The following is a 19,914-nucleotide window of genomic DNA, read 5'->3' on the forward strand; positions in this document are numbered from 1 at the left end:
GTCAACAGCCTGAAATGCAGAATATGCTTAAACTGCTCATCGTCGTTCTGGGCAGCCCAAATTAAGCATCCCCAGTAAATGCTGCGATCAGAAGAACAAGAGGTGTGAAATGATTCAATGAATTCACAGTCTGTGTAACCACTGGATGACAAACACTTCTGCCTGCTACCAAAAGCAGAAGTGCCATTTATGCAAGGGGTGGATCTGAACACAGGTTAGCACACAGGGGTGGTCTGCAAGGAGGTCTTCAGCCTTTGCTTGGATCCACCAGCTCTTGTCAGTTGATTCCTCAACAAGTTACCACGCATCCTCTCTTACCTGCTTCCTTTTCTGGAGACAGTGTGGAGCTATGCTTAGCACACCAATATTTCCTCTTGCAAATGGCTTTTTGCAACATTTAACAGATGTTAATTGCAGTACATAGTCCTGTGTCAAGCGAGCATACTGGTGTTCTTACCCCAGTAATGAGCCAGCTGGAACCTGAAGCCTAGAAAGCTCTTGGCAGTTCAAGCCGCTGCTGCTCAGCAGTGTAAGGGTGGAGACAAATCCATCAATCCTAATTTAACAGGAGGAATTTCAGGTAGACAGTAATTGAGTTGGAATTTGGCCAAAGCCTCGAGGTTAAAGAACCTACTCTTATGAAACGTATTGGAGGATCTTTAATGAATGCAAACAGTTGAGATCGTGGTTTTATCCCTTCTGCAGGGGATAGCAGGAGATGCTTGTTCCCCTCCAGAGATACAGTGCAACCAGGCCGGGGCGTTGGAAAACCTGGCCCTTTCTGAAACCCCAGAACCATTTCCTCAACAACGATCTCGACGGGTTGACCTGTAGGAGGAGTAGCTGGCTCATGGATCTTAGTAATAACCCTCACATGGATACTGAGAAATAGCCACTGAGCAAGTAAAGAAACCCTCCACTAAACTGAGCTGGCTTGCATTGAATCCAGCTAAGTTGAAGGGTTTTTTTTTCCTTTATTTGTCTGAAAAATCTTGTTGATGTTAAATCTTGTTATTCCAAACAAGTTTATGAAGCCCTTCAGAGAGACTGAGCAAGAGGAAGGTCTCCAGGCTTGCTGCTTTCCATGGATATTCCCATAGCCATCAGTCCTTTTGGACTTCCTACATGTGTCTATTTCTAAATACAGCTAATGGTTGGAAAAGAAACATGACTGGAAGAGTCCTCGGCAGCATGAAAGTGAAGGAAAACTGATGCTTTACAGGTATTGGTGTTCCTTGCCTTCGAACCTTTCCAGGTGAAGGGAATCGTGTCAGCCTGGGGAAGCCCGGAGCATAAGTTTCTGTGGGCACAGAGGGGATCTGCAATGCTGTCTGTTAAAGCTAGATTCTCACAGTGATAGTGGCTGGTTTGTTCCTTCCTCAACTTTTAACCATTTACTTGTGGTTTTAGCCTCGCAGCGGGTGTGTAGTTCCTCGCACACAGACACAGAGTGAGCTGACATACCAAGTATTGGGCTTATTGAAAACCTTCACGTTTACACCTGCGTGTGGAATTGCTGAAGTGGCACCTTGTGAATCAGTCCTAGGCTGAGCAGGACCCTGCTGCAGGGTATACTGTCCCTGAGGATAAACCCCAGCTCTAAAGTCTGCTTTCAAATGTGTGCATCTAACGTTGAGATTTTATTGAAGTGATTGTTTCCTCTGCCCAAATATACTTTGAAACAGAGTCTGTGATGTGTTCCGAGTTACCCGGATCCCATTTTGGGAGGCAAAATCAACTGTTCAAACACATACACGGGGTGCAAACTGAATAAGAAACTTTAGTGTCCTGCCTGAGATTCCCTGCATTCCCCTAGAGCTATCCTCTCCGGCCTCCGTACTTGGACACAGAGCACAAAACCTGGGTGAGTGGTTAATTCCTTCAAGCAGACAAGGACTTGGAATCCGACTGAATAACAGCCTTGCTTTTACATCCGGGCTTTGGTTTGAATTACTCGGGGATATTTCTCCTGCTCTCTTGGAGTAATTTTCCTTTTGGAATCATTTCAGACACCAAGTCTATGGTTTAACTTAGTGTGACCCACTCTGGCTCCTCGAATCGTTTCTCCTCCCAGTTTATTTCTTAATTGTTGGCCATGGTCGCCTGTTCCTGAACTCCTTTTGTGCCCTTCGGATTAGGAATTGCTGCCAGGATATTTTTTCTTGAGGAGCTTTCATTTCGGATTTACTGTGCCTCTCTAAGAAGAGAAATTGGTCTCATTGCAGTGAAGTAGAAAGGAGCTGCTCATGAGTTCTGAGAGCAGAACCACACGCAGGAGGCTCGTTTAATTTACTTTGTAATTGAAAGGTACATTTCTCAGCATCCAGCTTTTCAGCTGTTGGGATTTCTTCTCTAGGGTGATGTATCCTTCAGAGGATGTGCTGCACTGCTGCTCAAGGCAACCGGGGTGTATTTCCCTGGCTCATCACCCAGTGAAGCCATGCATGGAGTAAGGTGAGCTTGAGGAATAGTTGGATGGAGCTGAGCTGGCAACATCTGGTCCTTGGAAACAGGGAGAGGAAAGGCTTTTCTTCCTCTTGTGAGCAGCAGAGTGTGTGTGTAACTGAGAAGGATGGATGGCAAACAGGAATGTGTCAAGCAGAAGTAGACACGGGAAGGAAATCAGTCTTTAATCATTATCATAGAGCAGCAGCTAAGCTGGGGCCAAGAAATACTGCAGAGATGCAACACGAGATCTGGATTCTATCTTAGAGTTCATCCTGCAATGACAGAACTGAATCAACTGAATAATTGAGCTGAAGCTGATCGTTGTTCAGGTTTTCCTGGTGGCTTGATGGATGAACTGATGGTGAAGTTTCAACATCTCTCTCCTTTCAGCATAACACCAGTCACTGTTCATGGCCTGAGTGCATGCTTGAGCAAGACTGAATATTCAGTTTCTTCACTACTGCTGCTGCGGATGAAGATGGAAGTGGATATGGGCGCTGGAGTGAGTATCAGTTTACTGTGAAAATATAAGGGAACACTCGAGTGCTTCCCCATAGCTTCCTCTTTCTGTGTTTTGAAGTCTGGGGACTAGTGTATTCCATTGAAATCATGAATATTGCTGCACAGGTTGGTTTAAACTAAAGCAATTGCATGTCCCCAGCCATTACTCGTACCAGCTAGGAAACCTCACAGGACCGAGCTCGGGCATCTGCCCAGTCCCTGGAGCTCAGATGTCATGTCATATGGGTAAACAAGAGGGTGGACGCTGCTGTGCAGTGGCTACAAGGTGGCTTTGGAGCAGGCAAGCAGGAATGGCTTTGGGTAATTGCTGCTGCACCAGGTTCTGCTCTTCAAATGCTGTCCCACACATCGACACTCTCCTCCTTTCTGGACATTACAGAGTACCCAGGTCTGTGGCAGAGGAAAGCAAATCCTCCTCACTGCTGGGCTCAGCATTAGGTGACCTGGGCTCCTTTTGGCCCTGCCTGGAGGAGGGGGTACTCCCCTGCAGAGAGCTGGGTTGCTGTAGCTGAATACACGTTTTCTCCTTCCCACATCCTTACCTGGTCCTTCTGCCAGGAGCAGGCACAGGAGACTGCCGGGATGCGTGGTCCTTCCTGGTCCCCGGGAGCATCGTCCCCATTGGACTGTGCTGTCCCTGCCGTGCGTGTCGATCAGAGCTGCGGGTCCCAGCCTCGCCGGGGACGTGCCTCAAACCAGTTCCCTAAATGACAAGGAACTGTCACACAAAGTAGTTCCTTGCTCAGGTACAAGGAACAACCCCGTTCTGTAGCACCAGCTCAATAGCTGAATGCAGATCACGGCAGCATGTTATCGGTCCAAGGATCGTCTAAACCTGCACCTCTGCTTTTGCAATGGCAAACTGTGCAAGGAATGCCTGTGATCTGCTTGGATGAACCCTCTCATCACCTCAGCTGCTTTTCTCACCTCAGTTTTGCCTGTACCAGGTTTCTTTCCCCCCTCCCTCTCCTTGGTTGCACGATCATCACTTACAGAAGTGTTCTACATTCATTCTCCTGCTTCAAAGGACTTACTTTTTCCCTCAGCTCTTAAATCAAGAGGTTGGACTTGAAATGAAACCTGAATTGATAATATTTCCTTCTCAAAAGCTGTGGTCTCTCTGGGTGTGCGCTGGCAGCTGTGAGCAGCACCAAGCTGTGAACTGGGCAGAAATAAAGCCTTTTAAACACTGATAAAATTGATCTTTTTGTTTGCTTGCTTTTACAGATCATAAATGTCAGAGCCCAAAAACAGCAACATAGGCAGAGAGGCTGAGAAATGAATGGGCAAAGTCGTGTCAGTAAGAGACAATCGGAATGCTGAAAGTCCTGAAAGAAACAGTCAGATATTAAGGTCCGCATCAAAATGGGATCCTTTCTCTTAATGCGTGATGGTGGCCCGGGAAGCCTGTCTGGGAGCTGTCGCCAGAGCACAGAGGTAAAGGAATTTTACAAGGGCCTGTAGGGACAGGCCAAGGGGAATGGCTTTAACCTGCCCGAGGGGAGACTGAGATGAGCTCTTAGGCAGAAGCTCTTCCCTGTGAGGGTGCTGAGGCGCTGGCTCAGGGTGCCCAGAGAAGCTGTGGCTGCCCCATCCCTGGCAGTGTTCAAGGCCAGGTTGGACACAGGGGCTTGGAGCAAGCTGCTCCAGTGGAAGGGGTCCCTGCCCATGGCAGGGGTTGGAGCTGGATGAGCTTTAAGGTCCCTTCAACCCAAACCAGTCTGGGATTCGGTGATTCTATGACTAATCCATCCCTGCCCAAAAGTGCCTCTTGCAGATTTCCACTGTTCATGCTGCCCAGTAGCCTCGTGAGCATAAGGAATGGACACTGAGCAGCCCTGGTATCATAATTTTATACTTTTTTAATTATTTAGACAGTTCTCTTTTTTTTTTCCTGATGCCTTCTCTGTGCATTGCAAATATTTATTATGGAAAGAAAACATTTTAATATATGTTTGTAAACCACTGCCTATCTCCTGTAGGAAGCTGGGCTGTCCCCCTTCCCTTCCCACCTCCTCTCAGCAGTCGTGCCATGTTGGTGCATCCGGGAGACCTTTACCCTGTAACTAAACTTGTTCTCAGGTATTTGGAGTGGTTGGGAAGAGGGATCCCAGCATCAGTCCCCGGGAAGGAGCTTCCCGCAGGCACCTCCACCAGACGTCAGGTCAGTGCTGTTTGCCCTTGCAGAGCAGCGAGGGGAGAAGTCGGGATGGGATGGGATGGGATGGGATCCTGGCTGGCTGCTGTGGCTGCTCTGGGAAAAGCTGAGTGGTGCAAGAGGCTGATGAAGGTACGGCCAAAGCGATCGCAGTGTTTTTTGACTTGTGGATAAACAGAATCATAGAACCCTGGAATCAACCAGGCTGGAAAAGCCCTTTAAGCTCATCCAGTCCAACTGTTCCCCAGCACTGCCAAGGCCACCACTGCCCCATGGTGACTGCAGCCCTGCCCTGGGCAGCCTGTTCCGATGCCTGAGCACCCTCTGGGGCAGGAATTGTTCCTCAGCTCCATCTAAACCTGCCCTGGGGCAGCTTGAGGCCGTTTCCTCTTGTCCCATCCCTTGTTCTTGGGATAAGTGTTTCCTATCATGTGCTAGCACAATGGATTTATTCCTGGTGACAGATAATTTCTTTTTCATGAAGTCCATACATTACAGGATGAAAAGCCTTTTGCCTTTCTTCCCTTTTTGCACTCTCATTCCTGTTTCTCCCCTCCTTGGCTTGGTGGTCGTTCCTCTTCGTGTCCTTCCCCGCAGCAGCTGCCATTCCCAGCTGATCCCTTCTTTGCGTCCCTAAAACACCCAGCCGTGCAATTGTGACTCTTCCCCATTAACACTGCGGTGATGTGGGGTAGAGGAGCTCCCAGCTTGCTGTGCCACCCTCCAGCAGGCTTGGGAAGGCAGCACTGCTCTGATTTCCCCTGGTTTCCTTCCCAGCCCTGGCAGCCAGCTGTAGCTGGTTAAGCGATGGCTGGAGTTCAGCACAATTCCGATGTCTCCGGCTATATAAATATCATTCCTCCTTCGAGCTCCCGTTGGAAGAAGTGTCTGTTGGGCACTTAGTGAATTACAGGCTTTAGAAACTACCTGGCAATGCTGGAGACCGTGAAGCAGACACAAAACTGCCACTACCGCAACCTTCAGCGTCCTAAGGAGGCACTTGGCTGCCAGCGGGTTTTAGGGCAGGCTGTAAAGGGACTTGCTATAAAAAATACTTGACTCCGGACCAGAGTCCCTGTTTGTTTCATCTCCATTTGGCACAGTTAAATAGGAATTTGCAAAGGAAATGAGTAAGGGGACCAGCTTCTTTCATTTGAAAGGCTTGTCTGAGTAGACCCAAGCGACAAAGGAATCCAGTGTGAGGTTTGCAAGTTTTGTCTAACCAGATTTGCATCCTCAGAAACAAAACAAACAAACAAACAAACAGCCCCATCCCCAAAGCCAACAGGAGCCTTTTAGAACGTGTGCATCGCAAGCGGTGCAGAACGTGCATCTCTGAGCGGAGATTTTAACCAGCTGAGGAATACATATGCAAAGGAGACTGCTCTGTTTGCAGATGGCAGTCCTGCCACGCTGATTGGGCTCAGCTGCCTGATTTTCCAGCGCCTGCATTGCTGGTTCCTGGGGTTCCTGGCTGAGAGCTCAACCATGAGTCACGGCGCGCGGTTACCTCCTGCACATCTGAAAGGCTGAAAACACAGTGTTAGAGCCTGCTCCTGCCCTCACGGATTCAGTGCAAAGTCAGGGGATTGAAACAAAACCAACTCCCTTCCCCTTTCTGCCCCTCGTTTTTACCGCTGGAGCACAGAGGTTCCTGCCGGCTCTTGTGGATGGGCTTGGAGTGAATGGGGTCTCTGCGTGTGGGGCCGGCAGCTCGGCGAGGTGAGGAGCATCCCTCTGCCCCCTCTCCTGAGGATGACTCAGTGGTTATTAAAGATTTCCAGCTTCCAGCTAAAAACGGCATCAGAAGCCGTGCCCCACAGGGAAGAGGGGGAGACGAGAGAAATGGGTTCTGTTCCTGCCTCTGCTTCCTCTCACACACACACACATGCGTGCACACACGCGCACCGAGCGGGTGTGCAGCTCATCTGGGGCAAGTTTATGTTGCAGTAAGAGGGGTGCGCGTTCTGCTGAAGGCTTCTGCAAGGACTGGATCCAATTTTCGGAGCCCGTTGCCAATATTTGTGAGTCATTTCCTTGGAATCCTACCTTTGGTGTTTATTTCCCTTAGAAGGAAACTTGTAAAAGCATAATAATAGCTCTCATTCTTGGTGGAAAGTCACACACAGCGGAGCGGGAGACAACTCGCTCTTTGTTCCAAAACACTTTTGGTTTGGTTTGTTTACTTTCTTCAGCAGGCTAAGCGTGAAGAAGGCAACATCATTAACCCCATGCTGCACCGCAGTGCACGTTAAGTGGGGAAGTGGCTTTAACTGGTACCTCTGCTACAGAACAAGTGAGAACTGCCTTGTCACTGGGGAAGCTCCTTAGATAACAGAAGGGCTTTGCTTTCCCTCAGCCCTTCCTGACTGCTGGGACCCCTTTTTCCCTCTGGCTTCCATCCCGATAACAACACCTAGCTCCTGTTCAGTGCCAAACCCTGTTGCAAAGGTTAACTAATCAGAAGGAGGTGGTTATAGTTTGCGGCAAAAGGAGCACCTTTTACCTTCAGGATACTGAAGTGCTTTGCGGTGGGTCCTGGAAGGAGCGTTCTGTGTCGAAGCCATGGGACGAAGTGAATGGGACGTTCAGACTGGGAACACTGGGAGATAGACTTACTAAGTACCACAGGGCTTTGCTGTTCTCCCAGGGCAGGCGGGTGAAGCGGCCTCCGGGACACGGCTGCAGCAAACTCGATGTCACTGGGATGTGGACCAGAGCCCTGTGGCAAAAAAGCATAATTGCAAATTGGCTTTTATTGTCATCTATCTGCATCAATTCTGGGGCAGACTCTCTCAGAACCACCAAACACCACTTAAGGGGTCGTATAGGCTACCAAGAGCGCTGATAGGTGATGGGTACCTACAAAGAGCTGGCAGAGGAAGCCTCTTTTCTGTCAGTATGGCAACCTCCTCTAGTTCTGCTTCACAGAAACCCAAAGCAGGAGGAAGCACAACTGTTAAGAATTCAAAGGAATATTTTCTTTTCTATCTTTTTTGTTTCCTCCCTGAGGAACACCAGGAATTCCAGAACCTGGGACACAGAACTCTGGAAAAATCTTTCTGTCAGGAATTTAACCAAAAAGTCTGCAAAGGAGAACAAAGATTCGAAGAAGCATGTGGGAATTGGGAAAGTCAGAGAGGTATTTGCTTGGAATTCTGTCTTCTGGAGAAAGAGGCACACAAGCATCCGGAGTTGTACAATCTGAACCGGGACAGAAGCGGAGCGAAGCTACCTTTGAGCCACTTTCAAGGGAGCCTGGGTCTTGACACAGAAACCGGCCTCTGATTTCAGATTAATTCCTTTTCCAACAAACAGTGAGTCCGGCTCTAAAAAAAGAAAAGGGGGGGGGAGCAAAATGGAAAAGACAGTGGATTCCTTGAAATTCCCTGAAGTGAGGGCCAAGAAACACAGGGACAAACACTGGACTTGGCAGGTCTGCAGTTTATCTATACCTCTGAGGGATGAAAAGCTGAATTGACCCCGCTGGCACACAGAACCCGTTGTTCCACCAGCCTGGTTATTCCAGCCAGCCTTAACCCTTTCACTTCACCCCTGCGTCATATTTAGCTGCTGTTAGAGCTGTTGCTGGGATGAGGTGAACAGGAGCTCGCCGTGGCTCGGGGCCCACACTGTCTCACTGCCACATCATTCCCCTCTTCCCTCTGCCTCTCCCCTGCCATCTCCAGCTTGCTGCTCAGCTTCCCCTTCACCAGACCAGGGACCTCTGTGCCCCGGCACCATGGGGTACTGCAGTTTGTCTCAGCTGTTGTATATCAATGAGAGAAGAAGGGGATCTCTCCACCTGCTCCCAGCCCATGGACTGTCTCTTGGAAGCCCGGTCTTCAGTGTACATCCAGCATGGCCAGTTCTAGATGCTGTTCCCCTTCTTGCAGCCTTGCTGCTCACCTTGCCTGCAGAGCTCTGAGCAAAGGGATTGTCTCTGACTCTTTGCTTTCATTTGCTGTGGCTGGGCTGCAATTCAGCGTCCCAGTGTTCCCAGTGCCTCATTCATAATGCTCCTACAACTCCACGCGCATCTCTCCAGACAAGAAGCATTTTAACCAAGGCCCTCGTTATCTCCCATCTCTGTTAGTAGCTTCCTCCTCCTTGAACTTAGTGACATATCAGCCACTTTGATCTATTCAAACACAAGCTCCCGACATCCTCTTCCCTGTCCACTGCTGCGGTCAGAGCCAATCCACCTCCTGCCTTTTATGTTCACGTGCTGACAGCGGGTAGATTTACGTTAGACACAGGGAAGAAGCTCTTCCCTGTGAGGGTGCTGAGGCGCTGGCACAGGGTGCCCAGAGAAGCTGTGGCTGCCCCATCCCTGGCAGTGCTCAAGGCCAGGTTGGACGCAGGGGCTTGGAGCAAGCTGCTCCAGTGGAAGGGGTCCCTGGGGGCTGGAACTGGGTGAGCTTTAAGGTCCCTTCCAACCCAAACCAGTCTGGGACTGTAGGATTCCATGTCAGGTGGTCACAGCTCTGCCTTGGCTGTCATTGCTTCACCGTTGTCTCTGCCACACAGCTCTGCTCTCTTCACCTGTGATGCCGGTGTCCTCGTTCGTTTACCTGCTGCTCTCAAGGGAGCCTTTATGCCCTCTTCCATGATGCTCTTGCCCCCAGGCTGCCCTGCCTCCCTCAGCTGAGCTGGCAATACCAAACTTTGTTGCAGCAACCATGAAGAGTAGGTGGTTTACAGCCAAGTCAGCCTGGAATTGCTTACGTGTGATGTAGCTGGGGTTTGTTGGGTTTAATATACGCACACCAGCATGGGTAAGTGACTGTGCCTTTCCCCTTCCCCTCCCTGGCTGTCACTGCGCTCTGCGGAGCCTGCGTGCGGTGCTCATGCAGCAGGCTTGCTGATTGCTTCCACAGTGCACGTTTCCTATAGTGCCAGGAAGGTAACAGCTACCAAAATGATGGCAATTGTGTTTCCTAAGCACTGAAATCCAGATGTGAGCAATGCATAGCGCAGCTAAGAAACGCTATTCTCTCCTCAAGTCGTTATCAGTATACAATGGAAGCACTCCAGAATACGTGATACAGCCTCAAGCTGCAGCAGTACCCAGGTACAAACCCGGCGGTTCAGAAAGGAATAGCCAGCTTACGTCTGTTCCCTTGTCCTTATTGATCTGGGTAAGACCTGCAGCGTTTTTGTCACGGGCATTTTATGTCTGAGTTTGGGTTCTTAGAGGCGTTCTGGAACTGTATAAAGAGCCCTTTTCACTGACATGGCATCAGGCTTGTTGTAACGTGAATGGCATCATTACGGTTCTCTCATTAACATCATAATGGCTCTGGAGGAATAGTGAGTGCAAACCCCAGCAAATGGAGCAGGAGCCATGTACCATGTAGAGTAGTGTGACTGCGGAAAGCTGCACGCGGAAGAAGTTTGGCGTCTGAACCTTGAGGCTGCTGGAGATGCCTCGGGGTGTCCTCACACCGCCTGCATGTGGCTGACAAAACGGAAACCTTGTGGTAGCCTACGGCTGGAGGGCTGGCTTCAGTAACGCCCTGCCTGGCTTCCATGCCACCGGAGCCCACAGGAGGCTCCCAAGTGGATTTTGCAAAATTGAATCCAGCCCTGAGCGTCAACCTTTTGCTGGAGTTTTGTACAGTACATGTATTGTACGCTCAAACGTGCGTCTTTCATCCCTTATTTCCAGTGGCGTTAATGGGAATGTAACAATGCGCGTGCTGTTCTGCAAAGTCTCACTGGAGTGGATGGGATTTGGGATGAAATCCCTCCACTGCCTAGGATGATGTAATATAAATGGGTTGGGCTGGTGGCTGGAGGATGGCGAGATCTGGTTCTGTTTCTGGCTCTGACACTGATTTGCTTGGGTATGCAGGAGGGGATTTGGCCACCCTTAACGGGGAGAAACAGTAGGCTGGCTCTGCAGGAGCAGCACCAGAGGTCCTGGTTAGGGAGCTAGGTCTAGCAGTGCTTCTGTAGTAACCACCATCTCGTACTTCAGGCTGTCAGTTCTGCCCCCTCCAGCTTTGCCTTCGAGGAGACTGACTTCTCCCATGTGCCAAGTGCAGCTCCCTTCCCACTCCTCTGCAGCAGCTGGAAATCAGTGCTCTGGAAAACCAGATGGGAGCAAACAGCGTACCCAGAGTCACAAGCCCTTCTCAGGGCCTGGTTCCCTGTCTGCTGGAGCAATTCCTTCACTATAAAGTGGGGCTTATTTTGTAGCCGAGTGCCACCAGTGCAACACCCACCGAGACCTGCGGGCTTGGTCTGGCCTCTGGTTCTCTGGGCTTTTGGTTTGCTTTGTTTTTCCTAGGGAAGATCTATGACTTATGGCTTGGTTTTGTGCACTTTGGCAACACGAGGAGTGTGCGCGGACAGTAGCTGTTTGTGGCAGTTCGCTGGCTCGCCTCTGTTAATTCTGCGCGTTGTAAATACCAGAAGCAGTTCATTTATTTTACCAGCTGTCCAGAACACTCAGTTTTCAAGATAAACCAGCAGCGCTGTGCAGGAGGCATCCTGACACTTCCCTCCTTTCCTTACTTCCTTCCTTTTTTCCTCCCTTCTTCCCTTTTTTCCTCTCTCTCCCTCCCTCCCTGTTCAAGCACAGAAAGGCCTGTTTGTGATGAAATACGACATAAGAAGCAGCACAGCCAGAATCTCATATTCTCATTAAACAAAATCCCACAAAGAGATGCCGAATTCATTAGGAGCAACGAAATCCCGACTTTCCCGAAGCAGCAGTGGGTTTCTTCCAACCCTTATTCTCTAAAGACAACCGCTGAGTGTTGACATCGTGCCAACACGAGAAGATTGATGTCCTCCTGTGAGTGATTCCTCACTGCAGATTAATGAGGAGAGTCCATGGGTGCTTTCTAATGTTGGCGTGATCTTTTCAGCCACAAAATATATGGCTTTTTACCTGGTTCTTGGGCCACTTTTTGGCCCTGCTCTTCAGGCAGCAGCCCGACCCACTTGTTGTTTCGACCAGTCTTCCCGTGTGCGGGTGCTCGGCTGGCCACAAAAGGTGAGGGGAAGAAACAACGTGTCGGCTGTGTTGGGGTAACTTCCAACGGGCCAGCCTAGCGGGTTGCCATTCCCCGCCTCTTTGTTCCTATGCCCAGGACCACCGAGACGGCGTTAACGGGCTGCTGGGAGGGAACAGATGTGGTGCAGGATGAGTGGATCGATGCTGAGGAGGCGGGTCGGCACCCTCCAGGGCGGTGGTTGGAGCTGCGGCCCCTCCGCATCCCGCTCCCAGCCGGCAGGAGCGTGGGGCAGCCCCCACCCGAGGCACAGGAATCCATCCCGCTTCCTCGTAACGCCGGCGGCCTCGCGCGCTCTTCCCGAACGCAGGAAACCAAGCGGCAGATGCGGGTGATTTATTGTCCTTCCCTCCCGTGCTGCGGTTGGGTTTTGCCTCTTGTCAGAGAGCTCGCAGCCGCTAACCCGAGCAAGGCCGGAATTCCACCTGCCCACCTGCGGCCCCTCATCCTCCTCCGGGAGGGCTGCGCACCGGGAAGCGGCAGCCGCTTTCTTAGAGAGAGGAGGAGGAGGAGGAGGAGGAGGAAGGCGAGGGAGGGGCCGGGCCGTGCCTGGGCGCATTGTTCCGCGCTCCTCTGCCAAGAAGTAGGTGACGATGAACTCAGCCCCTCGCAGAAAGTTTGCTCCCTCCCCTGCCTGCCCCCCGCCGTGCCCTCCCCTCCCGTCTCCTCTCCTCCTCTCCTCCCCTCCCGGCGCTGGCCCCGGGCTCCCCGCTCCTGCTTAACATTCCGCCCGCTCCGCCGGGGTTGTGCTTGGCTCCGGCGGGGCTGCACCGCGCGGCGAGAGGCCGCGGCCAATTCTCTGCCTTAGTCTCGCAGTGTTTTGACGGCAGGAGGCAGATCCAGTTCAGCCCGATCGGGGCTGGTGGAAACAGCTACCCGAGTCTCTGCTGTCTCGCTCCGCTCGGGAGGGAAGGAAGAAGAAAGAAACGCGATCCCCAGCTGCTGGGCGCGCTCGCTCGCTCTCACACACACCATACACACACACGCACACGCCATACACACACACACACGCCATACATACAGACACACCATACACACACACAGGCTCGCACGCCCGTCGGTGCCGAGCGCGCCGTGCCAGCACCGCCGGCGGAGAATGGGAAGCGAGTGATCGGATCCGTGCCGGTGTGTGAGCAGCGGGGCCGGGAGCGGGCAGCGCGCAGCAACTCCCGAGCACCCCGCGCCCTTTGTGGGGAGAGGGCGCCGGTGCTTTCCGTGCCCTACGAAGGGAAGCGAGATGAACGCGTGCCTATGCGGGGTAGCGGAGGGCTCTGAGCGCCGGGGGCTCCGGTGAAGGGGGCTGCGGGGCGCTCACCGCGCTGCTTCCTCCGCTTCCAGGTGCCGGCGCCCGCGATGACCCTGGTGCTGCCCATGCAGCGGCTGGGCCGCCCCATCGCCGCCGAGGGAGCCGCCGACCTCGCCGCTTACCGCGCCCTCTGGGAGCCGCCCTGCTGCGGCCGCCCCGGCCCCGCCGCCGCCGGCTCCCCCGCCGCAGGTAGGCACCGCGCCGGGCCGGGGGCCGCGGAGGGTCCCGGTGCTGGGAGCGCTGCAGCAGCTCCCCCCCCCCCCCCCCGTTCCCCGCTGGCCGGGCAGGGGCTATCGCTGTGGCCGCAGGTAGATGTGGAAATAGGCGGCGGGGCTCTCCCGTAGCGCGGGGAAGGGAAACGAGAAGCGTTGTGTTTGGAGAACCTCCGTCGAGCCGCGTGTCATTTGTCGTATCTGATTTACCGCCCGCAGGATCGCATTACAGGGGAATTTCAACTCCTGTAACAGCATCCAAGATCACATACTTTAAAAGGAAATATGTGGAAGAAGAGGATTTTCACCCGCCACTCAGCAGCTGCGCGCATAAAGTATGTCTTCTAACAGTCATTGTTTTCACTCCGAGTTTCAGATGCTTGGTAACTAACACCCGATTGACCCATTTCCAGGAGGCTGAAATCGGGAGAGCGATCCAGCTGTTTGGTCAGAAACAAATAGTTGTCACTTGTTCGCGTTCATTGTTCTGTTGTCATCGGGTTGCTTAAGAAGCAAAGGCGTTTCTTCGTTTGTAATGACTGTAAATGGAAACGCTGAGAATAGCTGGTTTGGGTTTGTCAGATTATTTTGTTCTTAGCTTAGAGCATGCCTACAGAAACGGCTCCAGGACAGCGTTTGAACAGCAGAAAGGAAGGGCATAAATAGAGAGAGCCCGCGATTCCCCGCTCAGTCAAAACTTTTTTCAAGGGAGGAAACAGCAGTAGGTTCCATGTACCCCAAATGGATTACGGATCCTCTGGAAAAACAGAGTGACTTGGAAAGTGAGTACAAGCTCCTTTCAGAATTTAATCCTGTTTGTTAAAAAGCTAATAACTTCCAAAAGAACAGATTAGTAAACAGTATTTTTGCCTAATGAAAGCTGCCAGGGGAGGCATTAGAGCACACATTTCCCAGGCCAGCGAATACATAAATTGAAATCTAACTTCTTTATTTTAATGAGAGGTTTGACGCTCTTCTTCCCTGAGGGTTCAGTCCTGTGGGGAAGGGAGTGCCTGGAGTGATGGGCTTAAAGACAACTTGTGCCTTGGGACACCAGCCTCGCCTTGCTGGGTCGTACCTGGCCCGTGGCCACCCATGCAGTACTGGCGATGGAGAGGACCCAATATAATCTGATTAAAGCACAGTTTCTGGGAGGCAGCAGTATCACAAGAGCCCCAAGAGCATCAGAAAGCTAAGCCAGATCAAGGCACGGAGTGAGTTTATACATTATCTGTGCCTGTGTCACAGAGGCAGCCGCCTGAGACACGAGGAGAACCGAGTGCCTCACCCCTGCCAGGGACACGGGGCAGGGAGCTCTGCCCAGGGGATCCTGTTTCCCTGGAGGGGTTTCCGCAGAGGAGAAGCGAGCAGTAGCGCCGAGCTCGCTTCCCGAGGACCTCAGAGCAGCCGAAGGGATTTTCAGCTACAAATAGTCTTGGCTGGAAATAAAGACCTGCCCGGGAAGGTGAAGAACTGCCCCGCTGTTAATGCCGGAAGGTGTCCGGTCTGCTGCCAGAGCAATGAATATATAGCACCAGGTCGGTGCTCTGGTCGGTGACTGTGTCTCCCACGTGTCACATCGCTCTGATTTCAGCCAGGTTTTTTGCTTGCCTAGCTGGTTGGAGTTTTGGATCAGTGATTGATTTCCTCACGAAGAGGAGGAGGAATAGTTCCTTGTCCTTTTCTAGCAGCATAGAACCCAGTCGTAGAGGTACTGGGGTGCTAGGACCGTCCCAGGCGTCGCTCTGCGCTGCTGCGGGGGTGCAGCACGTCAGAAACCCTGGACCACCCGTTCCTCCTTTTGGCACAAGTGCATTTCCTGCTTTGCAGCGCTGAGCTCTGAGCAGGGAGAATGCCACAAGCTTTCTCTGCATTACTATACCCCTGCTGCCCGATAAAGAAAGAGTTATGTGCTGAGGTGATAGTTCCATGGAGGGTATGACGGTAGGGCCCAGAGCCTCTCTGCAGAGGGCTGTGGGCAAACATTTGTAGCAGAAGTGGTTTGACAACTTGTTCTTACCGGTGGCCCTCCAGGATGTATCTCCAGGAGGATCCCAGTTTGAAGGCTTGCTGGTTTGCTCCAGGCTTTTACGGCTTCGCTGGCTGTTGCTGCAGCAGGTATAAAGGGTGTAAATTAACCTATAGGCTTAATATGATTAGAAATGAGTCATTTATTATAGAAAATTACTCTCTCTAACAAAGAAGAGCTTCAGCTGGGAACTCACGTGGAAATGGGGCCAATTTTTGGTTTTACCAGGCACTGTGTTGCTTCTAAGCCCTGCGGACAGGACCAGGCTGTGGAAAGAGCTGGAGGGCTGAGGAGAGCTGAATGGATGTGAAAAGCAGCTGTGCTTTAAGCTCTTTCAGTCCTCATAGCTACGACTTCCACTCTGCAAAAATGCTGTAACCATGTGGGAAAGGGAAGAATGATCAAGCCACAGATGGGGGGGGGGGGGGGGGGGGAGGATCTCGAGCAGCCTCTCTTTGTGCCGTGCTGCTCTCCTCCTACGCAAACCCAATTCTTACTAAAAATGAGAATCAGTCAAGAGTGCTTCCAGTAGCACGCCTTGCCCCCTCTCGGGTTTGGATTCCCAGGGTAGCGATTACAGCGCAGGAGCCGGGGGCTCCCGGGGGCAGTAACCTGCTCGTGCTCGCCAGCGCTGAGAAACAGGAGTCCTGGAAGGACCACGGAAGGGAGAACAAATCCGCGGGCGCCGAGCCAGGATTTCTGCAAATCCCTATCCTCTGCTCATTTCCTGACCTCGTCCCTGCCTGTCTGCGTTCCCACCGGTCCCGTGGAGCGCAGGGTGTAGTACGCGGGCCGACAGCTGCTCTCCAGATGCTGCGACGCTTTGAGATGGGTTTCTCCCTGCTTCCCTCCCTGCATGCACGTTTGCGCACGAGAGCAGAAGAAGGGAGCTTGGCAAAGGGAGACCTGCTCGCTGGTGGGCCTCTTCCACTGGCAGTGGAGGGAAAGCTCTGACACTTGCTGCAGGGCTGCTGGAGGGGACCTTCGCTCGGATTCAGAGCTTTCCAAGAGGCCCACAGGGGACAATTGAATAGGGCCCATTTATGTAGGAAATCAAAACTGCACAACGGTTTTGTGTTCTAATCCCAAATGCTAATAAAGAGCCAGATGTGCGCATCTGGATTTCGCTCTTCCATCCTGGACTCGTGCCCCGTGATTGCCTCTGCGGGGTAATGCTCAGCTACTTGCCTCCTAACCCTGGGTGAGTGCTGTGGCCAAGAGAAAGCAGGTCCCCAGGTACATGGGTGTGCAAAATGAAAAGCCAATTTTAGGAGCCTCGGAAAGAGAATTAAAAATGTAGTGGTACGGGGGGGGGGGGGGAATAACAACCCCCCTGGCCTTCGGTTCCATTATCCTGTGTCTTTTGCGTTTTCAGACCATCTCCGTGTTCGAGGAGCGGGCCCATATTCTTTACATGTCTTTGGAAAAGCTGAAGTTCATCGACGATCCTGAGGTCTACCTGCGGAGATCTGTCCTCATCAACAACCTGATGAAGAGAATCCACGGCGAAATCCTCATGCAGAACAACTGGTGCTTCTCCGCCTGCTCCTTCGGTGGCACCCCACCGCAGGAGTGGTTCGTGCCTCAGGACTGTCCGTACAGGAAACGCCTTCGGATGGCAAAGGAGGAGTACGAGAAGCTCCACGTGTGCTGCTTCTATCAAGAGTGTGGCAGTCACTATTTAAATCTACCCTACCCTGTTAATGCTAGTACAGAAAATACTTCCTCTTCTTCCTCCTCCTCCCTCCCTATTTCTTTGCCAAGCTGTTCCCAGCAGGTGGATTATGACATTGGCAGTGCCTTTTCTTACAGGAGTGATGACCAGATACCTGCAAATGAAATATTCATCACTAATGCCAGGTCTCACAGTCATCAGGAAAAGGCAAAATCGAATGTGGAGAAAGGCGGTAACGAACCTGAGCGGGACAGCGCAGCCCTAAACTGTGAACCTGTAAGAGGCCCCCATGCCCTCGAGTATAAAGGCAAACCCTATGACTGTTTTGAGACCGGATGTAACGACAAGAGCAGCATCAGTGAATCTTGGAAAAAAACCTTAAGGAAAAAGGAGTCTTTACCAAGTAATAAAACGTGCTGCAGCAAAGGAAGTAAAATCTGAGGCGTCCTGCCCTGCGGAAGCGCGCGCAGCCTGTTTGTCTGTCTCTCAACTTCTCATGTTGAATGGATTTTTTATAGTTTTCAACAAATGGTACAAGCACGCCCCAAACGCTACGTGTAGTTTTCAATGACTGGAGAGCAGATTGTGTGAGGCGCCTCGATCGGATGCATCAGAGGGCTATTTATAAGCGCGGAGACTTCATAGAGAGCGCAGTTGCGTTCCTGCCTAGCCCCGTGGTCTGCGCAGCTCTGGTGTGGCTTTCGTTGCTGAAAACGCCAATCAGGCAGATGGGGAAAACATACCGTTTTCTGTCGCCCTGCCCCCAAGAAATCTGCCATTAATTAAGAAGAATCTCCGTTATGTTTGCCGAGGAATTAAAAGTCTGGTAAACAAATTGATGCTACCAGCAAGGGCGATGTGCTCCTTGTAACTCAGTATTTGTTCTGACAAAGGACTTGTCTTCACGGACCGGGAGGAAACCATCCGCACGTTTTGTACTGATACTCTTTGACTCCCCGGATTCTTCGTCTCCTTCAACGGACAAAACAGGACATAGCGTAAAGAAATAATCTGGTTATGGGATTTTGATCAGAAACACAACGTGCAGCTTCAGTACTTGCATGTTTTCACCTCGGCTGTAATAACTAATGAGGCTTGCTGTTACACAGGGCAGGTTTTGTTTCGGTGCCTTACTTTTTGTCTTAATTTTTGCCAGCGTAAAAATTAAGTATATATCAGTGCTACAGCAGGGATTTAACCTTAAACAGAGGAAAAAAAAAAAACCACAACCAACCCACAGGGTGGATCAATATTATTAGAAACCTTTAACCTTTGAAGTACCGAGTTCAACTTCCTATTCAAACATCTCTGTTCCTCCTTTTTGATGCTCAATTGCTTTTTGATTTGCCATCCTTAGGAAGGGATTTAAGAAACAATAGAGAGATGTCTCTTGTAAACAAGCATTCGATGCTTGAGTTGCTATGGCAACTGTCTGTTGCTGGGGCTCTTCTTTTTTTTTCCTTCTTCGTATAATGAAGTTCATGAACCAGTGGCATGTTTTATACTTTATTCTGTTTCGCATAATTTCTCTCTTTTAGATTGCAAAAGCATGCGGGAGTTTTCTATGACTTTTGCTGTTGATTTAAAACGAAAAAAAAAACCAACCTAGGAAAAGAAAGCAAAAAGCACAATGTTAACAGATAATGTGGCGATAAACTTGGTTTTATCCGAATGAATGTAAGGGGTTTCATTTGAGAAAAGAACATTTTGGAGAAATGAGCTGAGATTTCAGTGGCCGAGGACAACATTGAGTCATCCCTAGGTGCACCGTCTGCAAAGCGTGCTGTTTGAAATGCCCAGAAGACGTTAGCTGGGGTTGGACCGAGCGCATTGTGAGCCTTAGATCCACCGAATTAATCAGTTCCCACAGTCCTCATAGCAACTGGCAGGATGAGCTCGGCCAAATAGCCACATCCAAGCCACAGCTGACTCATAACAGCTGCCTGTTCCCACAGCACCATGCGCTCCGGCAGCATCTTCTGCTTGGTACTCGCCCAGAGGATGAGCTCCACCCCAGTGCCGGGGGAGCAGCCGCCCCGGCTTGGTGCTGGAGCCACCGGGTCTCTGGGTCAGAGCCCTCTCGCTCGGGGTTTCACGGCTTCAGCCCATGGCTGTTTTGGGTACTGCGTGCACCCCACAGTTGCAAACTGGGCGGGTGACCAGCAAGAGGGTAGGACCTCAGCCGGTGATAACCTTCATGCAGTGAGGGGAGCTGGAGCCGATAAGTTTGTAAGGGTTGTCATTGGGAAGAACAGCAGATAAAGTGTAAGTCCCACCTGATTTCTCCAAGACAGAAGCTTTTTTTTTTTTTTGTATTAAAGATAATAATAATATTAAATATAGATCTCATTCATACAGTGTATGAGTAGGATCACCAGTTAGACATTTGTCCACAAGGACCAATTTTTTAAAAACCCTGATTTTTTTCATGTGTTATACCCAGATAAGTCTAGTAAATGTCTGCTCTTTTCCGATATTTGATAAACACTTGATGTTTTAAGCTTAAATATTAGATGCTTGTATACTAATGTGTTGTTGT

At 51.1% G+C, this 19,914-nt stretch overlaps 1 protein-coding gene across 1 annotated transcript; it reads left to right on the forward strand.

The window, feature by feature from the left end:
* Positions 1–13,192: 13,192 nt before the first annotated feature.
* Positions 13,193–19,414, forward strand: SERTAD4 (SERTA domain containing 4). Its single transcript, XM_061478824.1, has 4 exons — positions 13,193–13,278; positions 13,492–13,648; positions 13,891–14,006; positions 17,076–19,414. The coding sequence occupies exons 2-4, from the start codon at positions 13,507–13,509 to the stop codon at positions 17,814–17,816; spliced, it is 999 nt and encodes a 332-aa protein (XP_061334808.1). The 5' UTR covers positions 13,193–13,278; positions 13,492–13,506; the 3' UTR covers positions 17,817–19,414.
* The last annotated feature ends 500 nt before the right edge of the window (positions 19,415–19,914 follow it).

The sequence above is a fragment of the Pezoporus flaviventris genome, unplaced genomic scaffold (genome assembly GCF_033815535.1).
Source record: "Pezoporus flaviventris isolate CSIRO_AGI_PZ_B2104156 unplaced genomic scaffold, CSIRO_AGI_Pfla_v1 ptg000132l, whole genome shotgun sequence".
Classification (NCBI taxonomy): Eukaryota; Metazoa; Chordata; class Aves; order Psittaciformes; family Psittacidae; genus Pezoporus; species Pezoporus flaviventris.